The 14,758-nt window shown below is 39.5% G+C and overlaps 1 protein-coding gene across 7 annotated transcripts in view; it reads left to right on the top strand.

Moving 5' to 3' along the window:
- Nucleotides 1–14,758, top strand: part of Cenpe (centromere protein E) — an 82,192-nt gene that overhangs the window by 28,210 nt on the left and 39,224 nt on the right. For 6 of the 7 annotated variants that reach the window (XR_003481289.2, XR_003481288.2, XR_003481286.2 and 3 more), the window contains exons 27-38: nucleotides 1,927–2,199; nucleotides 2,321–2,476; nucleotides 3,527–3,880; nucleotides 5,950–6,108; nucleotides 6,290–6,574; nucleotides 6,962–7,249; nucleotides 7,689–7,847; nucleotides 8,026–8,307; nucleotides 9,112–9,270; nucleotides 10,459–10,719; nucleotides 13,197–13,301; nucleotides 14,295–14,513. Coding sequence is in view for 2 of the 7 variants with exons in the window: in XM_027395750.2 (XP_027251551.1) it covers nucleotides 1,927–2,199; nucleotides 2,321–2,476; nucleotides 3,527–3,880; nucleotides 5,950–6,108; nucleotides 6,290–6,574; nucleotides 6,962–7,249; nucleotides 7,689–7,847; nucleotides 8,026–8,307; nucleotides 9,112–9,270; nucleotides 10,459–10,719; nucleotides 13,197–13,301; nucleotides 14,295–14,513 (2,700 nt within the window). In the remaining 5 variants the exon portion in view is untranslated. The remainder of the gene's footprint in view (nucleotides 1–1,926; nucleotides 2,200–2,320; nucleotides 2,477–3,526; nucleotides 3,881–5,949; nucleotides 6,109–6,289; nucleotides 6,575–6,961; nucleotides 7,250–7,688; nucleotides 7,848–8,025; nucleotides 8,308–9,111; nucleotides 9,271–10,458; nucleotides 10,720–13,196; nucleotides 13,302–14,294; nucleotides 14,514–14,758) is intronic. The other variant, XR_004771985.1, reaches the window with a different exon arrangement.

Raw genomic sequence — 14,758 nt, 5'->3', positions numbered from 1 at the left:
ATCCATCAAAATTTATTGAGTACTACCATGGATGAGACACTCTGCTAAGTACTTATATATTAGTCAACAAATGAAGATTCTCCCCATATGGAGTTGTGTTGAGTTTCTTTGAAACATAAGACTGCTCACCATCACCATCTTGGATGCTGACGTGTTTCTGAATCATTGGTAAGAAAAGTGCTGTTGTAAGACATGTGAAACATGAGATTTTCCAGCAACTGAGTGACTCTAAAGGACACTCAGACTTCCTTCTGTTTAGGATGAGAGCAGCGCCATTGCTAGATGACATACTGTAGTTTGTGTCATTGTCCTGGGGAGCATTCTTAATATCTCTCTCTTTTTTTTTTTTCTTAACCCTGACCCCTTTTATATAATTGAATTCACTTTAAAACCTTGTGTCTTTTTCTTACTCCTCTAAGAAGTAAAGTCAACAGTGGTAACAGCTAATGCTTCTGAGTTTATTTGGGCCATCCCGTAAACATTTGTTAAAAGCGAGGTGTGGTCCCTCATACTCATAATCCCTACAGTTTGGAGTCTTGAGACAAAGGGATCACTGTAAATCTCCACCAGCCTGGGCTTCGTATTATGTTCTAAGCTAACCTGGGCTACACAGTGAGACTCCATCTCTCAATAAACAAATGATATGTAACACGACAGAAACCCAGAGACAGACATTGGGGTTCAAGCTGAAAATTAGAAAAGCAAAGAAGCTAGTCACTAGCTCTTACCTCTACCTCAAGCTGAAAGCACTGCACTGTCCTCAGTGCAACTGGAAAATGAATCTCTGAGACTGACTACTGAATGCCCTGCTCCTGTCTTATATACCTCTCTAGAGCTGGGATTAAAGGTATAGGATCCCAAGTACTGAGATCTCCTTTGTGTAAGCTGTTTCTCTTTTAGACTGATTCACTCTAATGTAACCCTGGATGAACTTGAACTCACAGAGATCCATCTGCCTTTGTCTCCTGGTGTATGACACACTGCCCAGCTTCTATAGCTAGCTAGTGTGGCTGGTGGAGTTAAAGGTGTGTATCACCACTGCCTGGCTCTATGGCTGTGGCTAGCTTTGCAGTTTGATCTCCATTGGCTTTATTAAATCATGTATAATATATCATCACAATGATATGTATATTATTATTTATTTATATCGTAAGGAATATGGTTATTTGGAATCAGTATTTGTATATTTTAGTCTCTTGGCTTTTTAGCTTTATTTTCTTATTTCACCTTGCTTTCTCTATTAACCTATGTAAGTTTCCAAGGGAAGATCAGAATTACCACAAAGTTAGTGGCTTACAAAATCAAAAATGCATTATGTCACTATTGTTTCGGATGTGTGTGCACGTGTTGAAACAGGCTCTCACTAAGTAGCTCTAGTAGTCCTTGAATTCACTATGTAGACTAGGCTGGCCCCCAACTCACCAAGACCCACCAGACTCTTCCTCCCTGTGCTGGGATTCTCTAGTAGAGGTGTGAGCCTCTACTTGCAGCTTTGACAGCATTGCTGATCCTTAGAGTTTAAAAGTTGTAGTGTTAGCAGTGCTGCTTTTGATTGCTTAGTGAAATCTTTTTTTTGCTTCTAACTAGTATCTGATATCTCCCAGCTGCCCTGGAACTGCACCACTTCAGTTTCTGATGCTATTTTTTATAACTCAATTTTCCAGATTTCTCCTTGTCCTTCTCTGTCCTTGATTTGAGGAACCACTGTAATCCAAAAGCATCTAGTCTCGACATTTAGACTTGCATCAAATTCACATTCTGAGTTTCTAGATAGTCCTGAGTTGTTTTACCTCCCCATAAACATGCTGTCTAAAGGCGAGTTTACTTTTACTTTTAATGCTGCCTGATGTAAACAATGCTCTGTTAATGTAAAAATTTGGCAAAATATCAGCAACATGATAATTATAAAAAATTGTCTCTCCTAAGAACCAGAAACTCCAAGAAAAGCAGCAACAACTTGTTAGTGCAGAAGAAGATATGAGTGAGATGCAGCAAAGGATGACTGCCACGGAGAAGAGCCAGCGATTGGCACTGGAGTACGTGGAGGCAGAGAGACTTGAGTTGACTCAGAAACTTCATGAAAATTGTGAGAAGATGAAATCACTAACAAAAGAAAGAAATGAGCTAAGCGAATTACAGGAATCATTTGAACTAGAAAGAAGGCAACTTAAAGAATATGTGAGAGAAATGGAAGCTATAGTAAGTAATACTGTAGCCTTTTCTTTATCAGTTAAATGTTTCTTTAGAAACCTAGTCAACTGGAAAGAGGGAGGCAGTGTTGAGCGAATAGTATAAAATTCTTTCAATTTTACTTACTAAGCGCCTCCAGACAGAAGAAGAACTAAACACTACTCGCACACATCTGAAAGAGCACCAAGAAATCATCGAGGAGCTAAGAAGCAGCCTTACTGGGAAAGAAGCTCAAATAGCAAGCACCAAGGACACAGAAAAGTCCCGTACCCAATGGCAAGAGGAGGTATGTATGTCATTTTTACCTCATGCTCTTCTACATACTACTTCTTTCTTCCTCTTTTGAAGGAAAATAAGTACTTATGGTATATTCAGTGAGTAAGAATGTGTTGACTGTCTGCTGTGGCATACATAGCCTGGGTTATAGATATAATGAGAAAGTCAGGTATGTTTGTGTGCATACCTAAAATTTCAGAATTTGGGGGTTGGATCAGGAGTTCAAGACCTTCCTGGACTCCACAGAGAGTTTAAGGATAGCCTGAACTGTGTAAGACTGTTACAAAAAAAAAAAAAGAAAGAAAGAAAGAAAGAAAGAAAGAAAGAAAGAAAGAAAGAAAGAAAGAGAAACAAAAAAGAAAACAGTAGTAGCAGAGGGACATGTAGTAGAAGGAAATAGCTGAAAAATGAGCAATCAAATGAATAAGATACCATCAAATAATTGTAAGTGCTTTGGAAAAGATGACAATGGGATAACTGGGCAAACTACTGTTTGCCAAGCATTGAAACTATGGTATAATAAAACAGGTCTTTTTCTCAAATGTGTATTCATGTTTTAAACAATTCCTCGATTCTAATTGTATACCTGTAGAAATATGATATACAAAGTTATCGTTCCAGTAGGAACTAGAGTGAACAGGGAATAAGTGTGCACAAACAGAAAACTTGGGAGATAGCATTTGGATTCAACAAAGAAGGGGACTATACATTTACTGGAATATTCATAAGCACCTAAAGCAATTTCCTCTTTTTGCTTATAATTTGAGAACCAGTCTAGAATTTAAGCCTGTAGCTGACGGAGTTAATAGGATGATGACAATATATAAAGATTGGTTGACCTTGGGTCTAAGGTGAAAAGAAAGCATTGCAGACTGAGCGTAGACATCTTAGAATCAAAAGGGATTGGCAGTGAGTGCATAATAGAGACTTATCAATCCAACAGAGTATCTTCAAGGTTCAAAGTCATGTTCATTGCTGGGTAAAATTTACTGACCCTTTCCATTAAAAAAAAAAATTATAATCTCTAGATAGTAACCTTGTGCTTTATGAATATCACAAGACCCCAGGGCTACAAGAGCAAGAGCTACTTTCTAATGTGGAAGATGCGGGTGAGATTCCAGGAAAAGCGAGTGAGCTGGAGCCATTGAGAGAACACTCCACAACAATGGGTTCAGAGCCATCAGAAGACATAGAAAAAGCGCGTGAGCTGGAGCCATTGGGAGAACACTCCACAACAATGGGTTCAGAGCCGTCAGAGGACACAGAAAGGCTTGGGCTGACTGAGAAACTTGAAGAAAGTCAGAAAGAGGTGAAATGTCTCACTAAAGAGAGGGATGACCTGAAAGTGATGCTTCTAGCACTGCATGTCGAATGTGCCCAGCTGAAAGAAGATGTGAAAGCAGCTTTGACTAAAGTGAGTGCTTTATTTTGTTGTAAGATAGTCTCATGTAGCCAGACTTGGCCTTGAACTCATACTTCTCCTGTCTCCACTTCCCCAGTTCTAGGCTACAGGCATTATATGCTTGGATAAAATGAGTTTCTTTCTTCCTTCTTCACTGGTGTTTTATCAGAATTCAGTCCTTAGAAAAGGGTTGCTTGTGTCACATTTAAAAATCTTACTACTAACTTTTTGCAAATGTTTCTTAATCATGGAGTCACATGAAACAGAATAATTTAAAATTGCTCCTGAATGTAACAAAATGATTGAAACTGAACGTCTTTGTGCTTGAGTATTCAAAATTGACTTAGAAAAATCAGTGCTTTAATCTCAGAAAAGGGAAGACAGAAAGAAATATTTTCTTTCTTTCTTCCTGAGTCCAGCCCTCCATGCCATGCCTGGTGATAGGGCACTGTATGTGATCTCAGCACTCTGGGAGTCCAGGACAAATAAGTGAGAGCCTGTAATGAATTGTCAAGAAATCTTTTCTCTTGTAAGGAACTACTGTCTTCTTCATTGCTTCTGTTACAAACCTGGAAATTACCCTTGCCTCTTACTCTGTCTTCCCCCTCACTCACTCTGTAATACAGTTTCCAAACTTTGTTGGGGTGTGTGTGTTATATACACATGGCCTGCACTAAAACCCTCCCATTTTTCTGTCCACATTACCAGTACCCTTATACAAGATCACTTACTTGTTATTGGCTCTTTGCAGCTAATTGTTTTCTTTATAGCTCCCTGCATTTGTTTTGTTTAGATTTATTTTTGTTATTTTATATGTAAATGTGTTTTGTCTACATATATGCCTGATTCCCAAGGAAGTGATGAGACTTCATGTGTGTGCTAGGAACTGGACTTGGGTACTTTTCAACAAAAAGTGCTCTTAACCACTGAGTCAACTCACCAGCCGCCCAGCATTCATTCTTAGACATGTCTAACACAGTTCCCATTCTGAGACAAAGTGATGTTCTCTTGAATTTGTTCACTGTATTACTGTTACTCTTTAACAATGGCCCATGAGGCCCAGGACCGTAGACCCTGCTGCTGTCTGTTCTTGCTGCAGCCTCCTTTCCTGTGATGCTCTGCTACGGTCTTATTTTTAATGCTCTGATCCTTTCTCTTCTGTTTGGTGAAATCTGGCATTGTATCTATCTTTTCCCCCTGAAGTATGATTCTGGTAGAAATGATAGAAAGAAAGAGGAAAAAAAAAAAAAACTCACAATTTTATCTCTAAGCTTTGTCTAATGGGATACTTGACAATACAGTGAGCCCTTAAATAAAACATATTAACTGCCTGGAGAATGGGAGAAGATATGGGAAAATTCCTCTGGAAATGAGCCATTGGATCCGATCTCCATTACATAAGAAAATGTCTAACTTATTTTCTTCTGTAATTATCTTTAGTTATCAAATGTATTGTCATGGGATTAAGATGTGGAAGCCTTCTTCAGTGTGGAAGGAAAGGGCAGTGAGACTCCTAAGTAACGGGTGAGGTGTAACCATGATGAGCAGTACAAAGGCAGAGTCAGCGTCAAGCTCTGAGAAGAAATAGAAGTGCTTGAGTCGGGAAAAGGACAGACATGTAGCTAGGGACTAGAAGGTAGCTAGGGACTGTGCTGCCTTAGTAAAAAGATGTTTATATATAGATTTTCTTCCAGGATGCATGACCTCCATAACCCTGAATAGTTGTCTAGGTTTCCAGTCCCAGGTATGATTTCCCTCTCACAGAGCAGGTCTTCAGTCTAATTAAAGAGCTGCTGGTTACCACCAATGTGTACATGCCACTACCTCACCCGTGGGCTCAGTGTGCTATATTGGTCAAAGGAGAAAGGTGAACTGCTGTGTATGTAGCAGCTTCTTCAGACAGCGCATGAGCATTTGCAGCATCTCAAGAGATATTACAACTAAAATAGTTTCCTCTTTGCTCTGTATTTCTGGAGAACTTTATAAGCAAAGCTTTTCCTCTTGGCTTTGTATAAAAGGAGTTAGTTATACTATGTGGTTATATTTCCATAAATGTCTTGGAATTTTCTCTAATACTAAAGCATCTAGAAACTGAAGAGGAACTTAACATTGCTCATTGTTGCCTGAAAGAGCAAGAGAAGAAAACTGATGCACTGAGAGTGAGGCTCTCCCAAAAGGAAACTGAGCTGTCAAGTGTTCGTGTACAGCTAGAGTCGGCCACTGATGAACTAGAGAGAAAGGTAAATTGACGGTGAGAGGGAACCTGGAGGAGATGACTACTGTTTACATACTGAATTATTTTGGAACCTATTTTGTATATTTTCCTTAAAATAGGTGGGGAGGAGGGAGGGAAGGGAGTAAGAGATAGAGAGAGAGAGAGTGCCCCTGTATATTGTGCTGGTAACTTATCTTTGTTTGAAGGTTCAAGAACTCAATGAGAAACAGGAACAACTTAATATAAAAGAAACTAGTGAGTCTCAAGAGAAAATGAATGAACTAGACCAAGTCAAGGCGCTTCTCCTAGCCAAGGACTCAACACTACAAAGGATAGAAAGTGACAGGCTCCAGCTGACTAAACAACTAGAAGAAAGTCAAGAGGAAATGAGAGTTCTAATCAAGGAAAGAGATGAACTGAAAAGAATCCGAGAGGCTCTTGATGTGGAAAATGAACAACAGAAAGAAAACATTAAAGAAATTGGCGCTAAGGTAAGTTTCTGTCTGCTAATTTGGGAGAAACAAAAATAAGACTAAGATGATTGTGATGTCACCTATTAAGGTTTATTGATTTTTTTCTGTAATGATAAGGAAAAAGGAACTAAAAACGTCATATTCATCTGAATGACTACATAGAAATTACTCATTCATGAAATGTTTCAGGAAAGGCAGATCAAGCAGCGGGTAGGGGGGGACTTAGGGTGACAATCCTGGTTAAGTGGGAAAGGACAGGTGCTTAGTTCTTCTTTCCCTCCTGTCTCTCATCACAGAGTACACAGCATCCATCAGACTAAGGAAGGTTTAGGTGTACACCTTCCTTTCTCTTAAAAACAAACAAAACCCACTTCTGTGTACCTGTGACCTAACTTATTTTCTCAGCTCCAAGAACTTCAGGACAAAGAGCGTGAATGTCTTGTGATGAAGACAACTGAGGAGACTCAAGGAGATGCATGTGAAATGGAATGCTTGACTAAGCAGTTGGAGGCCCAGAAGTCAACTCTGGAAAGGGTGGAAATGGAAAATGCTAACTTGACTCAAAGGCTTCATGAAACCCTTGAAGAAATGGGATCTGTAGCAAAAGAAAGAGATGAGCTTAGGAGTTTGGAGGAGCGCCTCACAGTAGAGAGAGACCAGCTGAAGGAGAGCCTTAAAGAGACAGCAACTAGAGTGAGTTGCTGTCTTTCTGCCATCATGCAGCTTAATGTCCTAATGACTACTGGGCTTGGGGGTGGCCACGTATAAAACTGGCCCTGAGAGTCTAGTTGTAGCTTTTTACACTGTGCACGTTACACAGTCCTACAAAGATGTATGTAGTACATACACACTGTCCACTAACAGGGGGCTGGTAAAACAAAGAACAGTCTATTTGGACTATGAAATGCTGTGCCTAGCTAACAAAGTAGGCTGGCACTGAGTTTGTAGTGTCCTTTCCTGGGGAAAGATAAACGGACAGTGAGTGGCTCATCTAGAATACGTGGTCACATCCCAGAGCAGCTCAAGAGAGAGGACCGGGGACCTGAGAGGACAAGAGGACTTCTACTTCCTTTTGTAGCTTCTGCTTGAAATGTGTTTCTTCAGTGTCTTCTTTCTTTTCCTGATAATTAAGGGTCTGGAAAAAGAGGAGGAGCTGAGAGTGGCTCGTGTGCATCTGCAAGAGCACCAGGAGACTATCGTCAGTCTCAGAGAGAGCGTGTCTGCTAAGGCAGATGAGATGTCACGTATTCAAGGGGACTTAGCACACACACATACTGCCCTAGAAGTGCAGGTATTTTTTAATCTGAATAACTGGGAGATGGCGTCAGATCTTCTGTGTAATGATAGGAAACAGGCTGTGAACCTGTCTAAATTTGAGTCACAAGATTTTCTGATTCAATTTTAAGACTGTTGTTTGGGGGTTTTGTGCTTATGTTCAGTGCTCTAACTTATTATATGGTTGTCTTAAGAGCCAAGAACTCCAAGAAAAAGCACATCAACTTTCTCAAGTGAAAGCTGAGCTCAAGGAAACTGTGGATGAAATGGAGCAATTGAAGAAGCAGCTAGAAGCCCAGAATTCAACTCTGGAGAACATAGAAATAGAGAAGTTAAAATTGACTCAACAAGTGTATGAAAACCTTGAAAAAATAAGACTTGTCACTAAGGAAAATGATGACTTAAAAGTTATAGATGAAGCCCTCAGAGTGGAGCAAGACCAACTAAGAAAAAGTCTTCAACAAATGGAAGCGAACGTAAGTTCCCATCCTACCCTAGTAGGTTTCCAGATCGCTGATGGGGGAGTGTCCTTTGTGACAACAGGAATGGCAAAGGCAGTTTGGTATTCTTGAACTTTTTGAATTCAACATTTCTTTATGGAGTTTTAGCCTAGATATATACTGGTTCATTTGTTTAAAAAATGTATATGCAAATGAGTATACATAAACATATATACAAATAGATACCAAAGTTGCTTGGTTATAGCAGTTTGTGATAAAAATGGGAAACAACCATGTGTCTTAGCAAGAAGCTGGTAAATAGAAGCAGTATGCCAAATTGTGTGAATACTGGTCTCTGTCCTGCCCAGCAGCTTGGAAGGACATTCAGAGGGGGACGGTTTGTTAAGTGAAATGTGTGATGTTGGCCTCTTGAAGTGGATGGAGGGAGTGTGGGGAAATGAAATGGAAAGAAAAGGTCTGTGGATTTCTAACAAGAAAGAATAGTAAGTAAAAGCACACACACACACACACACCCATGGTTCTCTATCCAGGAAAGATTTGCAGCACTGACCTGATGGTGATCTGAGTTCATTCTCCAGGGACAGACACCACAGAACTGTCCAGTGACTTCATGTGAAGCACCACATAGAATAATAGTAGTCATTTAAGGTCAATGTTTCTAAAAGACATAAAAGCAGACTGTCTCACTCAGAAACAGAACATCTGCTTGCTTGTACACAGTCTTGAGTTCAACTCCCAGTTCACAACAAAAGAGAAGTAAAGACATTGTTTCCTGTAAAAAATACTACTTAATGTTAAGATATGTTCCTGTTTTAAAAGGATCTGGAAAAACAAGAGAAACTAAGAATTGCTCACCTGGATCTGAAAGAGCACCAAGAAACTATTGACAGACTCCGAGGGGTTGTGTCAAAGAAGACAGCTGAAGTGTCAAATATGGAAATGGAATTAGAAAATGCAAATATTAAATTACAAGAAAAGGTATTGATTGGGCATTTCATTTGTTCATGCTTGATAGCCTTTGGGAATATAAAGGTTCAGCCATACTGGGAAACATTTGGCACTATTCACTGTAAGGCCTATCGTTTCCTTTCCTTGGGTGTGTACTGAAAAAGACAAGGATCATTCTTCTATACATTCTACAAGAATGCTCATAGCAGTTTTATTCAGAATAGTGTGGGAAAATGAAAACAGCCTAAATATCAGCAACTGAGTGGATGACTACATTGTCATCTTAAGTTCGAAAAGAAACAAAACTGATCCAGGATGTTATAGGTCAGAATAATACTTACCTTAAGGGAAAGACACACATGTTGGATGCTGGAAATGCTGTCTAGTTTGGTCTGGGTTATGGTTTTATAGATGCATGCATTTATCAAGAATAACTGAGCCAGGGAGTGATGTCATACGCCTTTAATCCCAGCATTCAAGAGGCAGAGGCAGGAGGAGCTCTATGAGTTCCAGGACAGCCAAAGATACACAGAAAGATCATGCCTCCCCCCTCAAAAAAAAAAAAAAAAAGAGCAAAAAAAAACCCCACCAAACTCTGTATTTAAGATTAGTATACTTTATATGTTTTATGCCTCAAAAGAAAGCCGGGTGCCTTTAGAAAACGTTAATAGAAATAACATGAAAGTTAGTCAATTTAAAAGCAGTTCTTTTCACCCCCCCTTGAGAGTACTTGGTAAGCATGACTACTCCCAGAAAAACTATTCTTCATTTAAAATAGTCCATATCCTGGCCTGGAGAGATGGCTCAGCAGGCGAGAGGCCCTGAGTTCAGTTTCCAGCATCCGTGTCAGGTGGCTCACAGCCTGGTCCTCCAGCTCCAGAGGAGCAGTTCCTCTGAGCTTCACAAGCACCTCACCTCACTCACATGATGAAGTGAATTGAGCTTTCTAGAGTTGGGGGCGTGGCTAAGCAGTCCTCTCCTGGAGGACCCAGGTTTGATTCCCACAGCATACCTGTGGGTCACAACTGTCTTTTCCTTCCAGTTCCAGGAGATCCAATACCCTCTTCTGACTTCCATGGGCACCAAGCATACGTTATAATGCATAGACATACATGTCAGGCGAAACACCCATAACCATAAAATAAAAAAAGTAAAAAAGTAAAAATAAAGCTTTCTTTAAAGAGTCTGTATCCTAATGTGATTTTGTGGCTTTGGCAGATTCAAGAACTTAAGGCAAATGAAGGTCAGCTTCTTAAGTTAAAAGGAGCTGCTGTTGAGACACAAAAGCAACTCAAGGAGCAAGGGTTAGCTCTGAATAAGATAGAGATAGAGAATTTAAATCTGGCTCAGAAGCTTCACGAAAACCTTGAAGAAATGAAATCTGTAATAAAAGAAAGAGATAATCTAAAGAGAGTGGAGGAAATGCTCAAGTTGGAGAGAGACCAGCTCAAGGAAAACCTAAGGGACACCAAGTGGAAGGTGAGTTGTGTGCCTTCTTCCTGTCTAGAAATGATACTCTACTTGAAAGTGCAGGATCCATAGATGAACACTCTCCCACCCCACATGTGTGTGTGTGTGTCTGGTACCTGCAATGGCTAGAAGAGAATGTTGAAACTCCTGGAACTGAAAAGACAGCCAAGTGCTCATAACTTGAGCAGCCATCTTTCCAGGCAAACAATGTCTCTTTGAAAACTTACCAGCACTTACAGTACGTTTGCTTCAGCATTATCATGTTTAGGAATTTACCCAAACAACATATTCACTGATTTCACAAAAATCCATTGTTCTGTGTAGAATTATTTGTGGTGACAAAAATGTACACATAAGCAGGGCACTCGTGGGCTAATGGGACTCATCTGTGTGACAGAATTCTAAGACTCAACATTGCTTATTTGAGGCTGACCTTAAAACATAGTGATAGAGAAAAGCAAGTCAAGGGATTCAGTGGGGAGCAGTGCCCAGGGGAAAGGTAGAGTCAGAGTTGTACTCTGGGTCCTTTGGCTCATTTTTTTTCTTTTTGTTGTTGTTGTTGTTCTTTGTTTTTTTTGAGACAGGGTCTCTCTTTATAGCTCTGGCTGTCCTGGAACTCACTCTGTAGACCAGGCTGGCCTCGAACTCACAGAGATCCCTTGCCTCTGCCTCCTGAGTGCTGGGATTAAAGCCCCGGCTCCTTTGGCCCTTTTGTACCTCAAGGATGTTGTAGAGTTCATTTCTAACTGAGCATACATTTTTCTTTGAGTATATTAAAAGTAATTAGTCACTTAGACAAGGTAATGAAATACATAAATATGGGCTAAGGATTCCTGGTCTGGTTTCAGAAATGCTTGGTTTTAGAAAGGGTTTGAGTGCCGGTGTGAAACTCAAAAACTTGAATTTGGGAGGATTTCAGACTGCAAACACTAAAATCTGAAACTGATTTCCAGTGTTTCAGATCCTTATCTCCATTTATATATATATGTACATACACAACAATTGACCTTGCTCTTCCATGAAGAAATTCTTTATTCTGTTCTATTTTATAATTATCTGAAGACTCAAGAAAAGGAGCTTCAGCTTCTTAGAGAGGACAATGTCAGTAAAGTTTATTTAAAAAAAAAAAAATGGAGAAAATTGAGCAGTTGAAGCAGTTTGAGGCCCAGAATTCCTGTGTGCAAAGTGTGGGTGAAAATAACTTGCACTTGATTGAGAAAGTTAACAAAAACCTTGAAGCAGTAAGAATTATAATCAAGGAAAATAGTGAGCTAACCAGGATAAAAGAGTCTCTCAAAGTGGAAAGAGAACAATTCCGAGAAACTTTAAGACACATGAGAATGAACATGAGTTCAGAACCTTCCTCTGAGTAGTTCTAAGACCGAAGCTTGTGTGTGGGTTGTCTGGATTTGGGTGTTGTAGTTTTTGTTTTTTCTTCCTGATTTTTTTTTAAACTTCTGTAGATAGTAAAATGTGATTGGGAAACGTACCATAATTACAGTACAAGAAGGAAGCATAAAAGCCTCAATGCTTTTCAGAAAATTGAATTCTTCGTCTCTGAGAACAGATGTGTTAGACACAGTATTTTCCTTCTAAATTTCTGAAACAACAGCCACAAAAAGAAACTAGCATTATTTTAAATGGAAAAGTATTTCAAAGACTGTATTTTCAAAAGATTAAGTGCCTCCATTTCCTCTACTAATAGACTTCTAGAAATAAATGTGTTGTCATTACTGAAGTTAGAAGGAGAAAAGCAAAGTAGAGATTAAGGGAGTTTTCTTGACTTTGTTTCAGAATAATCTTTCAAAGTTTAATTCACTCTTTTAAAAAGCAGAAAATTTAGGCAAATGGTTATATAAGGTAAATCTATAACTTGTTATGTTCATGTTTGAAGGGTAAGGTAGAAAGCCTCGTGTACGATATTATCATGCTAAATACTTGGGAGTCCAGTGTATGTGGGACCTGTCTAAATTTACAAGCAAACCTAATTTGTTTGACAAATCTGTATTGTGTAGATATTCTTCTAGGTATTACAGTGGCCAGGTTACACTAATGACGTGGTTTAATGAGGGAGGGTAGGTTCTGTTCTGTACTTTTTAGTCAGATGCAGAAAGAACATGAATGAAATTCACTCCCGGGTGGACAACTACACTAGGCTTGGGTTTCCTAGTATATTTAGTTGGTGACAGTAATTCTAATGTAGCCATCTGAGAGGTTACAAACTAGGAATCTAAGACCTAATGAGGAACAAATCCTTTTCTAGATATCATGTCTTCTCACACGTATCCCTTCAGTGAGTTGAAGTCATTCAAATTCACTGTGTAGCTTGATAGTAATTATTACTTCCTTTTTTGCCTATTTTAATACTGCTGTTATATTATAATGAAATATTTCATTCCATTATTGAAACATGATGTAAGATGTAAGCGTGTCTGATTAGACAAGCTATGTGAATGTGGTTATTGCTATGTATTTCTTTGTACCAGGACCATCAAAACCATGAAGAAATAGTAAAACATGCAAAGAGGTTACTATATGATGGAGAACAACACAGTACAGAAAGCCTTCGAGAAAAGTGCCTCAGGATAAAAGTAAGAGCCCCTGTAGGAGCTATGTGGCATTGTTACTACTGTTCCAGCCTAAGGTGGAATTAAAGGAAACTGTGAATAGAGACTAGATCATGCCAAATGTTTCCCTAGGCCTTATAGTCTAGTACAGTTATGCATGTGTATACACGTGCACAGACATGTACATAGACACAGTGGGAGTTTGTGACTTGTTTTTAAGGCCTGTGGGAAGTGATCCTGAGCAAATCTCTAAAAGCAGCAAGGGGCTCGATGCACTCTAGGGGAAGAGTACTGTAGATGGGGAACCATAAGCACAGAGCTCCTGGTGCTAAGGAAAGCTGCCTCATGCTCAAGGACTTTCAGAGACAAAGGTAGTGAGAAGTAAAGTGGAGCTAATGGAGGAGGGGGGTTTGCTCTGCGTAGGAAGAGGTCCATGGGAGAGTTCTGCCATGGGAAGCACAGTCTCACCTACAGCTGAAGAGGGAAGACCTGAGCATTGAGAGTTGGGTATAAGCAGAGAGCCTTTCTTTTTGTTCGCTCAGCACAGGGTTTCTGTGTATAGTCCTGAATGTCCTGGAACTGGCTGTGTTGACCAGGCTGGCCTCAAACTCACAGTGATCCACCTGTCTCTGCCTCCTTACTGCTGGAATTAAAGGCATGCACCACCACCTCCCAGTGAGAGAGAATTTAGTCATGTAGACAAGATAACAGAGAGGCAGAAGTCAAAAACAGTATTAGCAGATGTATAGAAATGTGTGGAGTGACTTCACCTCGACATGGAGGGCCAGTCTGAGTCATGGTCATTAATTTGTCTCCATACTCTCACTGCTTTTATAAACGAGCCAGCTCTCAGTCTTGTGTATAGTGCACAGTAAAGTTATTCAAAAGACCGGAGGAAAAGTTGGTTTTCTTACTGTATTTTCCTCTGGTTAATTTCACAATATTATACATTGCTTCTATAATCTAGAAATAACTAATTATGTCTTTTAAACACAAAGGTCTTAATTTCTTTTTTAGGAACTCCTGAAAAGATACTCAGAAATGGGTAATGAGTATGAGTGCTTGAATTCATTCTCTATTGACTGGGAGAAGGAAACTAAAACCCAAAAAGAGCTGGCACTTGCTATAAAAGCAAAGCTCTCACTTCCACACCCACAAACCAAAGAGATTGAAAAGCTTCTTACTACAAACCACAGATGTTCCATGGAATTCCACAGAATTCTGAAGAAGCTTAAGGTACCAACTTTTTATTAGTATTGGCCTTATAATGATATGATTATAATTTCAATGTATTTAAGTCCTTTGGGAGTTATCATATATACTATTTATATATTAACCACCAAATTAAAGATTGTATGGGTCTGAAGATAGGAATCATTCAAAAAAGACCTGAGCTCTGCTATAGGCCTAGACACCATGCAAGTAAACTCAGAGTCCACATGAGTCAGATCCCAAAGATCTGCTAAGGCAGGCTTGTGACC

The sequence above is a fragment of the Cricetulus griseus genome, assembly GCF_003668045.3.
Source record: "Cricetulus griseus strain 17A/GY chromosome 1 unlocalized genomic scaffold, alternate assembly CriGri-PICRH-1.0 chr1_0, whole genome shotgun sequence".
NCBI lineage: Eukaryota > Metazoa > Chordata > Mammalia > Rodentia > Cricetidae > Cricetulus > Cricetulus griseus.
Note: the sequence above shows the minus strand (reverse complement) of the source record. Positions and strands in the feature narration are given on the sequence as shown.